Source organism: Leucopleurus acutus, assembly GCF_964270905.1.
Source record: "Leucopleurus acutus genome assembly, chromosome: 3".
NCBI lineage: Eukaryota > Metazoa > Chordata > Mammalia > Artiodactyla > Delphinidae > Leucopleurus > Leucopleurus acutus.
In genome coordinates this window covers 49,828,210-49,847,406 of record NC_139145.1, presented here as the reverse complement: position 1 = coordinate 49,847,406, position 19,197 = coordinate 49,828,210, and the positions used below count along the sequence as shown (strand labels likewise).

Sequence of the window (19,197 nt, the reverse complement as noted above, 5' to 3'; positions counted from 1 at the left end):
GCTCTCCCTGCACTGGGAGGTAAGACTCTTGCTCGATGCCCTGTTGGAGCCAGTGTTTGTGTACTTGCACGTCCACATGCACCCATGTGTGTGTGTGTGTGTGTGTGTATGTGTATGTGTGTTCGTGCACTAGCAACAGGATGCAGGCGCTGCATTCCAAGGCTCTGCCATCACCCCACTGAGAGGACCGGGGCCCAAGACTGCAGGGGTGCTGGCAGCAGTCACCGCGCTTGTGCAGGGAGGCAGGCAGGCGGGAGGGAAGCTCGGCAGTGTCAGTGTGTCTCAGGCTGTGTGGAGGCGGAGGCCTGCGGCATGCACCAGAACATGTGCGTGCCTTCCGCTCTGCTGGCTCGGAGGAGGAGGGAGGAAAGGCTGTCCCCTTCCCACCTGCCCCCCAACTTCCCATCCTTGGCCTCTGGCCCCTGCACACCATCTGGTCCCCTACCAGACCCTGCTTCTGCCTCTCCCTGTGGCCCTGGGCAAACCACCTCTCCCTGGGCGTTGGCTCCACCGTTGATGCTTGTGAGAGACAGTGTCTATGGTCCTCCCAGCTCTGGTGTTCTGGAAGCCCGAAATTCCTCAAGGGTGCCTTCCACAGACGGAGGCTAAAGAGGGTAGCAGCTCTAACGGCACATTTCAGCATCTGCAGAAGTGTTCTGATCCCCATTTCACAGATGGTAAAGCTGAGGTACACCAAGGACAAGGAATCCACCCAGGGTGGTGCCTCAAATTAGAAGGAGAATCATGATTGGACATATATAAGTGACAGTTCAGAGTTCCCTCACCCACAAGGCCACACCCCTCTTCCCTGGAAGTGTTCCCCAGACAGGGCACCAGAAGCGGCCCCTCTCATCAACCCTCCCCCCACACGCAGGGTGCTGGAGACCCAAACCCAAGCCTGAGAGCTGCCACCAGTCTGCTGAACTGGTCATTCCACCTTCTCAAGCCTCAGTCTCCTCATCTGTAAGATGGGCGAGTAAGTTCTCTGCCTCCCTCAGAGCTAATGGGTGGAGAAGTGTCACACCGGCCCCCAAATGCTGTGAAGGTGAGAGGTTATTAGAAGCACAATAAAAGCACAATACCGGTCTTTGGTGGGGGGAGTACATCGATGCCCATGTATTTTCTCCCTCTCCAATATTACACCATCGATCCTCCTAACAGCTCTGCCAGGGAAGGGCGGGATTGCTGAACACATTTTGCAGATGTTAGAGCTTGTGTCCCAAGAGAGAACCTAAGCACCCAGGACCCTGGGCTCGCCCCCACCGACCCCCGCCCAGCGCAAGGAGCTGCTTCTGGTCCCCAGTGTCCCCCACGGATCATCCCAGCCTAAGCCCCATTCATGATACAAAGCCATGGAGGTAAGCGGGGTTGGGGGGGCTCTGGAGGTAGCTCTCCCCACTCCTTTGGGCGAACTTGCTGGCGCCTGCAGCCCCTCCCCAGCCCCAACACCGCCCTTAAGTCAGTTTCAGGCCCCTGTTTCTAGAGAGGAAAGAGTGGGTTGCAAGCTCTCCAGCCTCCCTCCCTCCTCCCGCACCCCTTTCTCAAGTAAAATCCCCTCTGCGCCTCTTTCTGTGCAGCCCAGTGATTACACGGGCTGCAGGGTAATTCTGCCTCTCTAACTCACCTCTCCTGGGAGTGGGATCCAAAGCCCAGAGCGTGTCAAAGGCTGGTGGAGGCATCCTCCTTCTCCACCTCTTGGAACCCAACCCCTTCCCCTGATCTTGGTCTTGGCGAAGGCTGGGTCTGCGGGGGAGCTCTGGTCCCACTGCCCGGGCCCACGCTGACCTTGCAGCTGGCGTCGTTGCAGCCTGCCTTTTGCCTCCAAACAGGCATCTGTGCTCCTAAGGTCTGGGCTTCCATTTCTCTCTCCCATGGGAGGAAGGAGGATTGGGGTCAAGGGAGGAGGGAGTGAGCTAGTCTCCGGGTCCCAAGAGACAGCGCCACCTCAACCCTCTAGGGAGACTGGAATCAAGTTCCTGGCTTACGTGAATCATATGCTGCAGTGCGACCTTCGTCTAGTGGCATCAAGAGGCCCCAGGGCCCTGATTCCAGCCGACGCCTCCTCAACTGGCTGCCCACCAGGCGGGGGAGGGACTGCCAGCCCTCCCACGAGCTGTTCAAAGGCCTGCAGGCAGGAGCCAGGCCTCACTGGGCAGGGTGCCAGGAAGCCCTCGAGAGGCACGTGTCCTCCTCTCCAGCTGGGCAGCCAGGGCCCTTCAGAAGGAGGTCCAAAGACCCCCACGTCCCCTTGGAGGGCCAGCCCAGCTGCCTCAGGCAGTCACCGTGCCAGTGATCTGACGTGGGCTCCCAGAATGGGGGCTCGGTTTCTGGGTGGTAACAGCAGTGTCCCGGCTGACAGGGACCTTGGGTCACCAACTGAAGGATGGGCCCTGCAGGTACCTTCGCTGCTTATCCCCACAGAACAGGAGCTGTTGCATATCCCTGCCAGCCTGGGGGTGGGGGTGGGGGGCAGGGCTTGGCCAGCCCCCTCTGCCAAGCTGGGCAAACCCCAGACAAAAGGTAAAGACGTGGCAGGTCAGCTTCAGCCTGCTCGTCTGAGGGCAACAGTGACCCCAGCGTGCCAGGCTTGTCACTATGTCTTTATGAGAACCATCTCATTTCATCCTCCCAGCGCTTTTTTATCTCCAGGTTGCAGGTGGGGGGAAAGAAGTGCTATAGCCCGCCCAGTGTCACAGCGCTATGGGTGGTGAGGTCCAGACCTTGTGGGCACTGCCACTTCCTGTCCACTAGGCACTTGGACTGAAGCTGCACGCGGAGCACGAAAGCCCTGTCTCCTCGGTGATGCGCCCAGGCCTTTTAGATCCAGGCATTAGAGGTGTAGAGCCTCATCTCCTTTTTTTTTCCGATACAAGCATCCTGAACCTCAGGCCCATCCTTAGCCTTTCCGATGTCCTGCAAGTCCTGACATTGCCTGGACCATTTCGTAAGTTTGTGTGTTTTTCTAGGGAAGGTAGACTTAGACTTTCATCATATACCTGGAGGAATATGTGACCTTAAAAAGGTTAAGAGCGCTGATGGTTGTGGAAGGAAAAGGTCTGAAATTGATCAGATTAGGCCTGGCCATGCCTGCCACCCTCAGTTTTCCTGCCATGGCCACGAAAGGGCTCCCTGTGCCCTGAAATTCTGCCCTTGCCCCAATCCCTCCAAGCGCCCCAGCAGACAGCGGGGCTGAGAAGGCTCACGCAGGCTCTCCCTGACAAGTCACCCCCACAGCACCCAGTCTGCATGATATCCATCTCCTCTTGGGGCAAAACATCACTTTTATTTTCACTTTGAGCGCCTGAGTCATGTCTCAACTCCATCTCACTGCACTCTGTGACGCAGTCCTCCCGAAACCGAGGCTTGCTTGCACCCTGAAAGGCAGCTCCCAGCTGATCAGGGAATCCTTGGTTCCGTGGGTGCCAGAACCCAGCTGAGAAGGGGTCCCTGCACAAGTGCAGCAGACAGCCTCGGTCCTCCAGAGCAGCCCCAAACGTTTCGTTCCTGCTGTCCAGCCCCCCACATCCCCAGCACAAAAACACACTCAGAAAGACAGGAAGTCTGCAGACAGGAGTGAGCACACATCTGCACATGGGTGTGTGTCTGTATGAGGGAGCTGGTGTGTGCCTGTAGGCATCAGGATAGCCTGGTGTGCAACTGTGTGAGTGTGTGTGTGTGTGAGTGCATGTGTGTGTGTGTGTGCGGGCAGCCTACTTGTACACAGCCACAGGCCGACCTCCCACATATATGCAGACACCAGCCTGAGCTCACACACGCCTTCAACACCCACACTCCCACCCGAGCCCATGGGTCCAGGCCTCACACGCACCCACATAAACCTTCCCGTGGACATGCCCCCCTGTTCCTCACAGACGTGCAGGTCCAGACCTCACAGGAACACCAGTGAGCCCCAGTCCCACGTGTGCGTCCTTACACAGACATATATTTACGCACAGCTGATGTGCATACAGCTCTGACCGGCCATACATGTGTACACACAGTGACGCATGTACACACCTTCCTTCCCCTGCAAACCAGCCAATGGACCTGCTTGTGCCACTTGCATCCACCCACCCCTGCAGGGCACACTTGCATTTTTAGGCCTTACACATGAAGCACACACCAGCACCTCCCTTCCGGTACACACACATGTGAACACATGCACACCTTTTCAGTGCATGCAAGTGTACCCCAGAGTCAGTCCTCACGCAGCAACACACAACAAAGCACACCCCTGTGTGTGCACATCCAGACCTCACAGCAGCACATACCTGCTCACAAGGCCCCTCTCCCCTGCACTCCTGCTGCTACAGTGGGGACCACCCAGGGCACTGGAGCTGCTCTGCCCACGGGGAAAACTCTGCCTCTACACTGTACCCCTACCATGGATCCAGACTTAGCTGGCGGCATCCGGGAATGCTTCCCTGACACTCCACAATCTATCGGGCTACCCCAAAGGGCTCTCCACCCCCCACATCCTCCCACCCTTCTCTCTACACCAGTCATCAGAGGCAGGAAACGAGCTCTGGGGCTGGACAACTTTGTCAAGAGACCAGAGCTGGTGCACCCTCACATCACTAGCCCCTGCAACAGCAGTGTCCCCCCACTGCTCGCCTGATTGTCCCTCCCCTCATCCCCTCCCCTCCTCCCAACACCTAGGAAGCCTCACCAGTGGCTCCGTTATTAACCCCTGCTGTATCGTTGCCCTCACCCCTGGCAGGAGCTGGCAGGGGGGAGGTGGGGAGGGGATGTGCTTACAGGGAGAAGTTGGCCACTCTGCACAGCTGCTGTAGGTGCCTAAAGGCAGGAGGAACTACCTGGGAGGTGGTGAGCTCTCTGTCACCAGAAGTAACCAAGTTGAGGGAGATGGCCACCTCAAGAGAAACTCAACAGGGGATTCCAGCCTTAGACTCAGCTGACTGGGAAGATCCCTTTTTAATCCTGTTTCTAAGAATCTGTGTGTGCCCAGGTCATGTGCATTTGTGTGTGTATGTGTGTGTGTGTGTACACGCACAGACACTGCCATGCACTGTCAACCCTTCACCTCTACGCACACACTCGCCGGGCTGGCCTTGGCTCATCTTGGCAAACATGCCCGCACCTGGCTCTAGGCACTCTGCACGTACAAGTGCCCCCAAACACATGCAGCCTTCCTCCCTGTGTGTGCACTGGAAGCACTGCAGGTGCACACCCCCACCCATGACACTGACTCCCTGAGCCCTCCAGGACTCTCTGAGGTGCAACTCACTTTCCCAGTTCCTCGAAGAGCTGGTACTCTTCCGTGAAGCGGGTGCAGGTGATGGTGGCCATCCTGGCGCTGGGTGGGCAGGCGAGGCTTGGGGCTGGAGGACCAGGACTGGGATGCCGCTGCTCTGTTCCCGGAACTAGGGGCCACTCGCCTGCCCGTGCTGCCAAGTGCAAACTGAGAACCGGCTTGACTGACGAGCCCGGGGCTTCTGAGCAGAGCACTGTGGCTGCTCACAGCCTCGCGAGTCTTCGTCAGCATTCAGGTCCCCATGGCAACCACCTCCGAAACGCCCTGTTCCCGTTGCCCCGGTAACTGCCTCCCCAACACCTGCCTGCCTTCCACTTCAAAACCTGCTCCCTGGCGCCCTGGCCCTACTGCACACAGTACTGCAGGCCTGTGTGGACCCGGGGGTGGGCGGACCCAGCACCCCCGAGGTGATGGACCAAGGGAGGGGTTGGAGGAGGCGAAGGAGAACAAACTTAGTCCACAAGTAATCTTCAATCTTCCCACCTCCCCCACTTCCAACTGTGGGGCCCTTGTAACAGACAAGATGGGATTAAATGGGGCAAAAAGGCAGTTGCCATGGTAACAGCTGGTGGGTGCCACATTCTGGGATGGTCCCCCGGAAAAACAGGATGCAGTTACCCTGGCAACTTCATCTCCTCTGGAGAGACAGGTATTGCCCCGTTGCCCTGGCAACAGCCAGGTTCTAAGGTTTACAGGGAAACGATGGCTAATTCATTGGGATCTCTCTCTCTCAATGGCTCACCGTAACCTCTGTAACTATCTCTCTGCTCCCCTCTAATTTTTTTTTTTTTTTGCCTCTTCCTCTGTCTTTCTTATTTTGCTCTCTCTCTCTCTCTTTCTCTCTCTGTTCTTTGCCACCTTGTCCATCACACTGGGACCCTAGCTAGGGGGAAGTGCACAGAAGCTATCAGGATTCTGGAGGGAATATCCCTGGCTGCCTGCTCACCCCAACCCCTCTCAGCCATGACAATTGGTCCCCTCCTGAGGTCTCTTCCATAACCACTCCGTTACCCCAGGCTGCCAGAGGGGCCATGGAGATCTGGTCTCCTGGGGCTCATGTCCCAGTTTCTGCTTGTGCTTCAAGTCAAGGTGAAAGAGGTGGAGGCGGCAGTGGGGAGGGGAGCATGGCCTGGCTTGGAGGGGAGTGGCCGTGGACCTGCCCTAAAATCCTCATTCCCAAATTTTGTGGGCACTTTCCTGGCCAACTTCAGCTCTTCAGGGCAATAACCATATCTATGGCCCCAAGATCTCACCCCAAGGCCCGGGGGGTTAAGAAGGAAAAGGACTGGCGTTTAAAGGTCTGAATTCAATTCCAGTCCTAACATATATTAACTGTGTGACGCTGAGAAAGTCACAGCCCCTCTCTGAGCCTCTAGCTCCTTTTCTACAAAACAGAACAAAGTTGCCACTGCAGAGGAAGGCTGTGAAGATAGAACAGGCTGAGGGCTGTAGAGGCCTTTGGGGAGTATGTAACTGTGAGGCCTCTTTTTAGTTTCTAGAAGAGGAGAAGGAAGGTCTAAAGTGAGACCATGACCACCCCCATCGCTCTAGCTTGAACTCAGAATCTCAGACCCTCACACCCACCTCCTCCATTCAAGCTCACTTCACAGCCCACCAGGCTGAGGTCTCATGCCAGCACTTGCCCACAATGAGCACAGGATAAAAGGATCCAGGATCCAAACCCTCTGGGTTTCTAACCCACCCATTCTGAACCTCCAAATTGCCTTACTGGTCACCTCACTTGCTGGACACATTGTCTGCTTGTTGGTCATCCCCAACCCCAGCAGATCCCTGACTCACTACCCTAGGTCCAGGAGCCCCTGGAGAAATCTGGGTACACCCCCCCACAATTCTGCCCCTCTTCCTGAGAGCTGGGAGTGGGAGAGAAAGATGGAGTTGACTCTGATGCAGCCATTTCTTCCCAGGAGAGAAATAGGAGGGAGGCAGAGGGGAAGGAGGGGAGGAGAGCCAGGGAGGAGGGAGTAATGGCTTAGCCACTAATTGCACCATTACCACCTTCACAAAAGGGAAAAACCACTCAGTTTTGTTTCTGCGCACAATATGCTTCCTGCTTCTGCCGCCAACGTTGCAATTCAGAGGCAGAGAAGAGAGGCCTTTGCTCGGGGGGACGCACAGCCGGTGGGCAGCGGGCAGGGCACAGAATACCGCTAGAGGCCAGAGGCGAATGCGCACAACTGGAGGAAGGGCTGCACCGCCACCTCCGTGTCCCAGACCCTCTAGCCTGTCGCCAGGAGGGGATGCCTACCACACACGAAAGCACTGGAACAGTCCTCAGTCACCACTTGCATCATTGTCCAGAGAAGCGGCAGCGTTCTGCAGTGGTTAGAGTGACTCCATGACCTATAGGCTGTGTGATTTGGGATGGGTATCCTAGCTTCCCTGTGTCTCAATTTCTTAATCAGCAAAATAGAGTAAAACATTCCCTAGCTCCAGGGCTGTTCTCAGGATTAAATGAGATGAGCACCGTGTCTGACACACTGTAAATGCTCAATAGATGGGAAATTATTCTTATTAAGGGACTGAAAAGTCCCTCCGTCTTCACACTGCTCTCTCTGAATCATGCAAGTACACATCACTATCTTCAAGTCCCAGCACTTTGGGTACCATTCTCTGAGTCCCCACTGGAGTTGAGCTCATGGTTTGAACATCACCTTGCCCTGGCCTGGTTTGCAAAATTCCCACAGAACAAAGGACTGGGGCTAGAAGGCAGGGGTCACAAGGCCTCCAGCTGTCAGGTGTCAACCTAATGGTGCTTTAGAAATTAACAAATAAGACAAAAGGCAACTGTGCCCTGAGGCTGTATTAATGGGAATCTAATGTTCTGAATAAAGGAGGTGATAGTTCTGCTTGGCCTGGAGCTGGCCTGATCCTCTCCCCTCTCCTCACCCCTCCTTTCCTTCCCTTGAGCTCTTCCTTCTCAGGTGTGCCTATCCTTCCTATTCCTTTTCATCCCCTTTCTTGTTTCTATCTCCCCTCCTCTCCTTCTCTCAATCTCAGTCATCCTTCTCTCCCTTCCGGTGCTGGCCTGGATCCTGTGCACACGGTCCTGGGGGGATGGGCAGGACCCAGGCTGTAGGATCCTGATGGTGTCGAGATGCCCGGAGAGGATGGAGAGGGAGGAAGAGAAGGGAGAAGAGGAAAAGGTCTCTTTGGCAACTCTCTTACACACACACACACACACACACACACACACACACACACACACACACCCCTCCGAACCTTCGAGAGCCTAGCACAGGGGTGTGGGCACTGCCTCAGACAGGCACCCCCAACCTGACTGTAACTGTTGCCCTGCCAAGGAGGCACAACCGCTAATTCACTGCCTCCCCTGAGCCCGAGAAGCTGGCAGCTGTGCCCGGTGGCAGCGGGCAGCAAGGAGCCAGCCCTGCCTCGGTGGCGCTGAGAGCACGAGCTGCTGATTGCAGCAGAGGGACTGTTTCTGCCAGACTCCCCACTTCCCAGGGATGTGGCAGCAGGAGAGCCAGCACGTGTGCCCCCAGCTGCAATTTGCGTGCCGTACTCAAGAGCAGGCCTGCCTGCCACTTGCTGGTGGCCAGGGGCGGGAGCCCTGGAGGGCACTGAGCTTGGCTCTGACACGCTAGGACAGGGAACCGGAACACAGGCTGTACCCCATGGAGCTGGAGAGGGACAAACGGGGACCAGGGCCAAGTTCCTGAGCCACAGCAGGGGGTGACACCCGACTCAAATCCCACCTTGCACAGCCTCCACGTGTGCTCACACACACACGCCCGAGTGCCTCAGGGTCCTGCAGGGTCTGGGTAGGCACCACAGAACACGTGCCATCTGCGCGGTCCCCATGAGGCCTGTCCCATTAAGGGCAGTGAGCATGGGGGCAGAATCGGTGGAAAGTGGGCCAAGAGAGAAATGATTCTGCAGAGGGTCTAGGTGGAGAGTGATTTGGTTCATTACTTGCAGTAAGTCATGCCAGCCTCGCACTCAGAAGGGAGAGGAGCTAGGGGTCAGGCAGCAGCTCAGTCCCCTGAGGTGTCCCACATACGTGGCACTCCTTGCAGGGGAGAGGGACACAGGGAGCCAAGGGACAGAGAACCACAGCTACTGGGCCCATGTCTGCATGGCACAATCTTCAGCTCAAGGACCCAAGTTCAAGTCCTGCCATTGGCTGTCAGTGTGTACGGCAGGTCTTTTTCCCAGCGGGGCCTCCATTCCTTCCTGAGAAATGTAAAGACAAGATGTTCCTTCACTGACTCCAAGGACGTGAAAAATAGTTCTTTCCACTTCAGAGCCAAGCCCTGTGCTAAGCACTTTACATATTGCACTATTTATACCTCATAACAAATGTCCGTGAGAGAGGTACAATCATCTCCCGTTTTGCAGAGATGTGGCGGGACTTAACCAATATAAGGTTTGTTTGACTGCAGCACCCTACCCTGTGTTCCTTGGACTCCACTTGGCCCAGGCCCCTTACAGACAGGGGACTGAGGCCCAGAGAGAGGAAGCTGCCCTCCTGCAGTCGCACAAGTCCGGGGCAGTCAGGATGACAAGCCAGAATGCCTGACTCCCCCAGCAGCGCTCCTTCCCTTCCCCTCCCTGCCCCGCTCTTTCCTGCACTCGGGGCTACTCGCCTAGGTCCCAAGGTACCCAAAGGCACCAACCAAGAAGAGGAAATAGTGCCAAGGCCCAGGGTGGGGCCCAGAGCCCTGCTCCTCCAGCCAGGTTAGGGCTCTCTCCTGGCTCCTAGGGGACTGGTCATCCCTGCCCAGGGCCCCACAGACAGGGCCCAACTCCGACAGGGCCGCCCCTGGCTCTAACCTATCTGGCTGGCAGATCAGCCAAGGGGGAAAGAGGGGGCCTGTCTGGCATCTCCAGGCTCCACTCCCCTAAGGGGCCAGAGCTGCCTCTGTCCTGCCCTTCCTTCCATCCTTCCTCACCATAGGCGGTGCAAGCATCTGCCTGGAGATGCCATTCAGGGGCCTGACACAGAGTCCAGACCCAGGTGCCCTGGCTGGGGGGAAGGCAGGAGCCAGAGGGGGTGGGAAGAAGGGGGTCGGGGGCCATGCTAATTGCTGGGCAGAGCAGATGCCACAGCAAGCAGGCTGAGTCTCTCGTCACAACGCCCTGAGCCCTGAGTTGCCCCTCATCCTGGGCAACGAATCCCAGGCCCTGGCCAGCTGCCGGTGCCCCAGTTAGGCAGGCTTGGGGACTGCTGGGCTGTGGACGGGGTTACAGACTGAAGCTTGAGTGGGGCTCCTGGGCTGTTAGCTGGGTTCTGGGTTAGGCAGGACTCAGGCAGATGAGCTCTAGGCTGGGTTTAAGATAAGATCAAGCCTCCTTCTCAGGGCATGGGGAGCAGGCACCAGCCCCTAGCCCCCAGCCCCAGCTGGACTCTCCATGTTGGGGGCCAGATCGGCCACAGGGGGTAGGCCTTGGTGCCTAGGGAAGAGCGGAAATTGGCCTTTTATGGTCCTGCACTTGTGGCCCCAAAAGGCAGAGACCCAGGAAGAGAAGCAGGGCTGGAGCTGGAGGCTGGGCCACCTTGGGCAGGGCCAACTCAGCACACACGGGAGAGGCCTCCACTCAACTGGTGTAAGCCTGGAGCGGCAGGGGAGCCCTGAATCCAAGCCACTCCGGAAGGGCCAGCCCACGCAGCTGGGACAAGGACCCGGCAGAGCTGGAATATCTTGGGTCATGGGCAGACCATGGATAACCCATCCCTGGGGTATGCCAGACCTGGGACTTCAGAGTTTCCCTCCAGAGCAGGCAGAAGAACTGGGGGTGGCCGGAACCCAGAGGCCCCAGCTGGTCCTGCCCCTGCCCCATCATGACCCAGGCATCAACATCCTGGAGACAGAGAAGGGTTCCAGTTGGGGGGAGGCCCTAAGAGGTAAAGAGAGCAGGGCCGGGAGGAAGGGCCCCAGGACATGGACGGTCACCTCCACCCCGCAGCCCCAGGCCGGCCCCTCCCTCCTGGGCTCAGCAACCTCTGCAGGAGGGATGCAGCTCTGTAACCAATTCTCGAAGCCCCCTCACTGCACCGCACCCACCCCACCCGTCCCGCTCATCCACATGCTGACGAGTCCTAACAGGCCTCCTTTGCCAGAGACAAAAATAACTATTTTCAAAATTCACAGCAGGGCTTTCGCCTACACACGCTGCACCGACTGGAAGCTGAAGGGAGATATGCAGAACGCAGTGTGCGGATAGAGGCCCGCTACACAGCCAGTGAGCCCCGAGACCCCCGTGCCTCTTCTCCCCACCGCCCAGCCCGTGTCCCCCAACACTCACACACCTAGGGGCGCCCAGAACACCTAGGGGGAGGGCTCTCAGCTTGTCCACTGTACACAGGGACAGTGAGGCCCGGAGCGGGCCTGAGATTTGCCGAGGCCCCCACAGTGGCTCTGTGACCAGGTCCCATACGTTCTGCCCCTGCCCAGGGCGCCCACCTCCTCTCCCACTCCCTGGACCAACAGTGAGCTCACGCCTGGCCCAGGATGCACGTGCACACACCCACATGAGCTCGCAACCGCACTGCAGCCCTCGCTTCCGTGTTACTGCGCTTTAATCAAGTTCACGGGTTCCTCCACAACCATTACCTCGGCCAGTCCTCTACAGGCCTGTGAGGTAGGCAGAGCCAGGGCTAGCACTCCCATTGCAGGTGGGGAAATCGAGGCCCAGGGGAAAAGGACTGGGCCGAAGGTCAGAGTAGAACCCAGATGTCCTGAGTGTGGGTGCACGGCTCTTTTCATAGCTTGATCCTGCAGGAGCTAATAGCCATGCCCAGTCCTCCCCTGCCCTCCCAGGAAGACGAGCTCACCACCACTGCTCCCACCACGAGTCTGTTCCCAGGACTAGCCCAGGCCACATGAAGATCCAGGAAGGTCACCCCCGGGTCCCTTCAGAGAGCAGCCGCATCACCACGCCTCGGCTGGGGTCCAGGCCTGGAGCTGCCTCCAGGTGGTCCCTCACCCAAGAAGTACCACAGAGGTCCAGGGTTCAAGAGCAAGGCCTTAAGTGCGCTAGGAGGTGACAAAGTTGATGGGAACTCCACCACAGCCCCAGGCACCAGGTCCACACCACAGAGCGACAAAGCTCTTAGAGCTCATTCTCCAGATGAGGAAACTGAGGCCCAGAGAGCTCATGCAGGTCACTCGAGGTCACAGAGCAAGTCAACGGAGAGGTGGGACTGGGACCCAGGGATCCCAGTCTAGTGTATTCTCTCCCGACTCCTAAACCGAGCTCCCCACCCTTCAACTGAGGGGCTCGACGCCCTCCATTTCCCTGCAGATGAGGACTTGACCTGGGGCCCCTCGCTGGTGAGGACCAGGGCCAGGCTTGCGTGGGGAAGGACCTCACCTCCCCCCATCAGATCCGGTGGGACATCAGTCTGGTGTTGAGTTTACGGAAAAAGGATCGCAGCTTGCAAATCTTGCATTTTTTCTTACGGTGCCATCGGGAAAGGCTTCGAGCCCTGCTTTCCTCCTCTTCTTCATCTTCTTCCTCATCACTGGCCCAGGGCCCCCAAGCACCCCCATTAAAGTCAGGATGGGCTCGGGGATTCTCAGCTGGGTAGCGCACGGGGATGGCTGTGCGGTTATAGTCCGCCAAGCGGGCCAGCAGGGCTCGGACCACATCCGGCCGCTGGCCAGCGAGGTCCTCCCGTTCGTAGGGGTCAGCACTGATGTTGAAGAGCCACACAGCCTGGCGGGCGCTGGCCATCCGCTCCAGGTTCCACCAGCTGCCGGGGAAGGCAGCCAGCGTCTGGGGTGGGATCCAGTCGCCGTAGCCCGGGTCTCCCGTCAGCAGCTTCCACTCGCCCACGCGGATGGCGGCCTGCACGGCAGTGTTCCAGATGCCGAAGCCACCCTCCAGGGAGCCATGCCGGGCTTGGTTGTAGAGCGGGTCAATGTTGTGCAGGATCTCCGTGCGTGGCGAGGCCCGGCCCTCGCTGATGGCTGGCCACACATCATAGCCGTCCAGCCCGTCGGCTGCCGAGGCGGTGCCACCCGCCAGACCCACCAGGGTCGGGTACCAGTCAGTGATGTGCACCAGTGCCCGGCTTGTCCATTGCTTTTGCTTGAGCAGGGGGCTGTGGACGAAGCCCAGGCCCCGCACGCCCCCTTCCCAGTAAGTGCCCTTGCGTCCTCGCAGTGGCCAGTTGCTGCCCCCCGAGAAGGTCTGGCCACCATTGTCACTGGAGAAGATGATGACACTGTTGTCGTAGAAACCATAGCGCTTGAGGGCCCAGGTGATATTGCGCACGGCCTCATCCATGCAGGTCACCATGGCCGCATACTTCCGCCGGGCCACGTTGCCCATGGTGCGGTAGCGGTACAGGTACTCGCGAGGGGACTGCAGGGGTGTGTGGACCGCCTGGAAGGCCACATAGAGGAAGAGAGGCCGCCGGGGGCTGCGGCTGGCTAGGATGTGGCTGACGCGCTGGGCATAGAGCAGAGTGGAGTACTGGCCGCTGAGCCCCCAGGCCACACTCTCGCCCTCGTGCAGGTCAAAGCCGCACACCCCCGGGCCGTCGCAGTTGTCATAGGTGTAGTAGTCCACGTTGCCTGTGAGAGAGCCCAGAAAGGTGTCAAAGCCCCGGCGGGTGGGCAGGCACTCCTTCCGGTAGAAGCCCAGGTGCCACTTGCCCACCATGTGGGTAGAGTAACCCAGCTCCTGCAGCTTCTGGGGCAGTGTTACCTGGTCCAGGGGCAGGCAGTTGGGCTGCCGAGGGCGGATGATGGAATGCTGCAGTCCTGTGTGGATCTGGTATCTGGTGGGAAGAGGGGAGGACACAGAAGGCACCAGTGAGCCAGAAACCACTGCTCTGGCCACCCAACCCCCAACACTCACCCTGAGGTAGGCTCTGACCCAAGCGCTACCAGTAAGCAAAGTAACAGTAACCAGTAGGTGTTATCAAATGTGCCAAGCACTTCAAATGCATTATCTCATTGAATCCTCAAAATCAACTGAAGCAGGTCTCATTGCCATCTTACAGAGGAGGAGGAAAAAGCTCAGAATGGCTAAGCCACCCGTGCAGTATCACACAGCTAGGAAGCTGGGGAGTTAAGAGTTGAACCCAGGCTAATCATAACAACCACAATAATAAAAGCTGACACCAAGCGCTTGCTGTATGCTCAGCATTGTGCCAAGCCCTTTATAGGAATTATCTCACTAAATCCTCACCGTAACCTAGGGGGTGCCTATCGTTATTATTATTCCCGTCTCCCAAATAAGAAAACTGAGACTCAGTAAATTAAGTCATTTGTCCAGTGATTCACACAATTAGTAACTGGAGTTGGGATTTGTATCCCCAGCAGTCTGACTCCAGGTTTCAGAGTCCCTACACTCTAAGCCACTAACTTGCCATGGGGCCTAGAGCAAGTCTTACACTCCCAAGAAAACTCCTATTCACTCTTAAACGCCCAGCCCAAATGCTACCCTCACTGTAAAGTTTCTCACTCAAAGAATGAGTCACTTTTGCTTCTGGGTTCCCACAGCATTTAGTACAAATCTTCATTGGTCCAACTTGGCCGTAGGATTCTACTCAGTCATCTGTACATGCTCTTGGGCCCGATGATATTTAATGAGACTGTCCCTTACTCATCCTTGCATTCCTAGCATTCAGGTGATGTTTCAAGGACACTCAGTTACGAAATGAATGAATGAAGAATGGCCCTCAAAGGATTTTAGAGCCAGAAGGGACCCAAGTCATTTTCTAGTTTATTCACCTCAACTTAAAAAGAAACTAAGGTCCAGAGGAGGGGAAAGACCTTGCCCAAGGTCACTCAGTGGTCAGGAGCAGAGCCAGGACTTGAACATAAATCCAATCAGAGTCCAAGCACAGACCCTCTTCTGGCAAACTAGGCTGCCACTTCTCGTCCCCCACTGAGGCCTCAGTTTGTCATGTGTAGGAGTGAGTTGGTTGGAATGGGACACCTCTAAAAACCTTCCAGTTCCCAAATTTTATGAGACCAGTTCTCATGCGTCTGTCCACAAGTTTATGTGGCCCCTAGATCCAGGTCACTCACACAGGCTAACACCCTGAGGCAGGAGCAAATGGTTAGCAGGACTCTGCATTCCTCGTTTATTCATTCATATCCCTTTCCTTCTGTGGTCAAGGCACCCATGTGATCTGCTTAGGGTGTCTTGCCTTTACTCAAGTCTTACAAGTCCCAAACTAAATAAGAAGCCTGGAACTTCACACGTGTATTAGAACCCCACACGTTTTTCTCACTCCCGGGCATCAGAGTCAAGCCCAGACCTAAATTCCTGAGAACTTTAAGCCAGGCACTGGGATGGGTTTTTCTGTTTTGGTTTCCTTATTTTAAAGCTGTTTTGCTGGGCTTCCCTGGTGGCACAGTGGTTAAGAATCTGCCTGCCAACACAGGGGACATGGGTTTGAGCTCTGGTCCAGGAAGATCCCCCATGCCGCGGGGCAACGAAGTCCGTGCGCCACAACTACTGAGCCTGTGCTCTAGAGCCCACGAGCCACAACTACCGAAGACCCTGCGCCTAGAACCTGTGCTCCGCAACAAGAGAAGCCACCACAGTGAGAAGCCTGCGCACTGCAACGAAGAGTAGCCCTCGCTCGCCGCAACCAGAGAAAGCCCGCGCGCAGCAACGAAGACCCAACGCAGCCAAAACATAAAATAAATTAAAAAAAAAAAAAAAGTTGGAGCCTGTTGGCCCCGTTGCTTCACTGCTGGGGTGAGTTGAATTGTGCCCCTCTCCAAAAGTGACTGCAAAAAAAAAAAGCTGTTTTGGTTGTTAGCTATCATTAGCTACTACTGCCATTTATTTGTTTATTTATTTATTTATGGCTGCGTTGGGTCTTCTTTGCTGCACATGGGCTTTCTCTAGTTATGGCGAGCGGGGGCCACTCTTTGCTGCGGTGCGCTGGCTTCTCATTGCAGTGGCTTCTCTTGTTGCGGAGCACAGGCCCTAGGTGGGAGGGCCTCAGTAGTTGTGGCACATGGGCTCAGTAGTTGTGGCTCATGGGCTCTAGAGCGCAGGCACAGTAGTTGTGGCGCATGGGCTTAGCTGTGGAATCTTCCCGGACCAGGGCTTGAACCCGTGTCCCCTGCATCGGCAGGCGGATTCTTAACAACTGCGCCACCAGGGAAGACCCACTACTGCCATTTTTAACACTATGCCACACACACTATTTCACTTACTTTGCATAAGAAACCTACAGTGAAGACTGCTATTAGCTCCATTCTACAGGTGACAAAACTGAGACTCCCAAAAGTGCAGCAACGGGCCCAAGTTCAGACAGCTGGCAAGCAGTGGAGCTGAGCCTTGAGCTCAGATCTCTGAGACTCATGCTCAAAATCTCTCAGTGACGTGGCCTCTGCAGACCTCAGTCAAGCGAATGAACGATTAGATTTGATACAGGAAGTACCCTAGGCCCCTGAGTCACAGCGAGCCTCTCTTCATAGGGGCTGGGCGCCATGGAACATTGGTTCATAAAGTGAGTGGGCCAGCTAAGTCACCACAGCCTGTCTGCAAGTGAGTAATGCAGGAAACGGTCTCTCCAGCTTTACCAAACACAACTGGACGCACTAACAAACACTAATGAGAGTAGTCAGCATCAGTCAGATGGGGCCAGCTGCAGGGGGCGGAGGGCAGACGCTGCCCAGCCACGCTCAGCTAACTTTGCAGATCCAGGGGGGTGGGGAAGTGCTGGGGGGGCTGGAACACTGCCCTGCATGCTGTTCATTCCCCTGCTTAAACCAAAAGTCATCTCTCGGAGAGAAATGCAAACATGTGCACAGCTCTCAGGAATGCAGATTCCTCCTCCCTCTTCTGGAGGCTGGTCAACACTTGGTCTTTACCATCAGCCCCCAACCCTCAACACTTGCACTGGTGTCCCTTCCTCTTTCCTGTTCTCTTTCCCAGTTCCTAGAGCTCAATGCTGAGCAGCAGACGGAAGAAAGAAAAGGCATCCCTTTTGACTCCCAGTTCCAGGGCCCCTCTAAAGCACCTGGCCTCTCAGTCCTCTCTCCTACAGACCCCGAAGTTTGGCCCAGGCATCGAGTTTGGCCCCCCCTGATTCTGTGCCTCAGCGTCTCCCATCCAGGAAACAGGGAGACTATGGGTCTGGTTTCTGAGATCACACTAGAGGCTTTTGGGTAGAACTTGGGAGAAAGCATGCCCCATCCAAGGATTAGCTTCAGCCGTGCCAAAGGATTTTCTCCTAAGTGGCCAGCGTTTTGCCTTCTACACACACACACACACACACACACACACACACACACACACACACACACGCACGCCTCCTGTTTCCCTGCTCTTTTAATCCTGTAATCCTACCACCTTGCCTGTGGACAACTCCTTATGGAGAAAGCAACACATCTCCTTGGGGCCCCCAGCCAACTTGGGAGGATTTTGCAGATGAAAAAACAGAGGCTTTGAGAAATGAAGTGACTAGCCCAAGGCTACACAGGTCACTGCATCCTGTGTGTGTCTTTCTCCTCCACCTATCAACTCCTTGGCTTCCTCCCAATGTTGTCATCAAACAATTTGGGGACCCTAATCCCTCCAGTGACATAGAGGCTGCCATTTATTGATAGTCAAGCAGGCTATATGCAACTGGTTTCATCCTCACCACTCCTTTCCAAGATTTAAAACTGTTCACCCCATTTTATGGACAAGAAAACTGAGGCTTGGAGGAGTTAAGTGATTTGCTCAGAGTCTCAGGGTGTGTAAATTGAAGCAGCACTCAAAGCTAAGTGTCAGAGGCTGCCATGTCCCTCTAACAAAGAGATGAGCAGATGTCTCCTTCACATGGCGTGGAGTTTGAATGTCCTAGAACATCAGGGGGAGAAGACCCCAAAGATGATCCAACCCATTCAGCGTACAGTAGGGAAACTGAGGCCCATAAAGGGCAAAGGACTTACTAATGATCACAGCCAATTGGGGACAGAACTGGCTGTGAGCCCGAGCTTCCCGGTGGGGGTAATGTCGGTACAAGTGAGACCTACAGTTGGGTTTATTTGGGGCTTGAACCACCAGCATCAGTGGCTTGGGCCATGCCTACCTGCCCGTGAGAAGCTGGCTCCGCGAAGGCGTGCAGATGGGCTGGATATAATAATTCTCCAACTTGACACCCTCGGCTGCCAGCCGGTCCAACGTAGGGGTTTCGATATCTGAGCCATGGTAGCCCACGTCGTGGTAGCCCTGGTCGTCGGTGAGGATGAAGATGATGTGGGGAGGCTGGCGTGGAGCGGCCGAGGGCTGATCGCCGGCCTCCGCGGGCGCGTCAGCCACTAGGCTCGGCTTGGCCCAGTCCCAGGACAGGTAGCCGAAGCTGAGCAGGCTGACCAGAGAGAAGCCGGTGAGGGCGTGCATCGCCATGCCGGCCCGTGCGTCCCGGCGCGCAGGGCTCCCAGGGCCTCACCGCCTCGTGCGCCCAGGGCGCACGGCCCGCACGCCCTCCGGCCAGCCCGCCCGGACACCGCGAGAGCGCTCAGCGTCCCCAGGGGAGGCCCAGCGGCCAGTCCGCGACTGTCTGGACTATGAGGCCGGACCTGCGCGGCCGCAGCGGGGCGCTCTGGGGAGGTCAGGCCCGCGCCGAGCTGCCTCCCGCTGCCTGAGCGCCAGCTCTGCGCCGCCCGTGCTCCCTCTCCCCCAGTTCAGCCAGGCCAGCCTGAGACTTGGTGTGGCGGCTTCCGAAAAGTGCTCTCCACCATCCTCTGACTCCCCTCTTCCTTCTAGCCCTCGATTTCTCCCGTCTCCTAATTTCTCTTGCCTCTGCTTTCCCTTTCTCCTCCTCCCGACCCTCCAGCCCCTGGCCCAGCCTCTCGCCCCGCCCGGAGACCGGAGAACTGTCGGCTCCGTAGGGTGGTGGGCAGGACCCCAGCGGGGAAGGGGGAGGAAGCACGGGCTGGGCGGGTCTGTGGGGGACACCGCGGGAGAGAATGCGA

General features: G+C 56.8%; 2 protein-coding genes across 2 annotated transcripts in view; both read right to left on the bottom strand.

Annotated features, from left to right (window-relative positions):
- Nucleotides 1-5,310, bottom strand: part of CAMK2A (calcium/calmodulin dependent protein kinase II alpha) — a gene marked incomplete at both ends in the record, with an annotated part of 62,422 nt that extends 57,112 nt beyond the window's left edge. The window contains one exon of the mRNA XM_082835587.1: nt 5,249-5,310. Coding sequence (XP_082691713.1) covers nt 5,249-5,310 — 62 coding nt within the window. The remainder of the gene's footprint in view (nt 1-5,248) is intronic.
- A 7,327-nt stretch (nt 5,311-12,637) lies between these two features.
- On the bottom strand, nt 12,638-18,628 carry ARSI (arylsulfatase family member I; the record flags this gene model as incomplete). The annotated part of the gene is made up of 2 exons (XM_082835586.1): nt 12,638-14,042; nt 18,312-18,628. The coding sequence occupies 2 exons, from the start codon at nt 18,626-18,628 to the stop codon at nt 12,638-12,640; spliced, it is 1,722 nt and encodes a 573-aa protein (XP_082691712.1).
- Nucleotides 18,629-19,197: the final 569 nt, after the last annotated feature.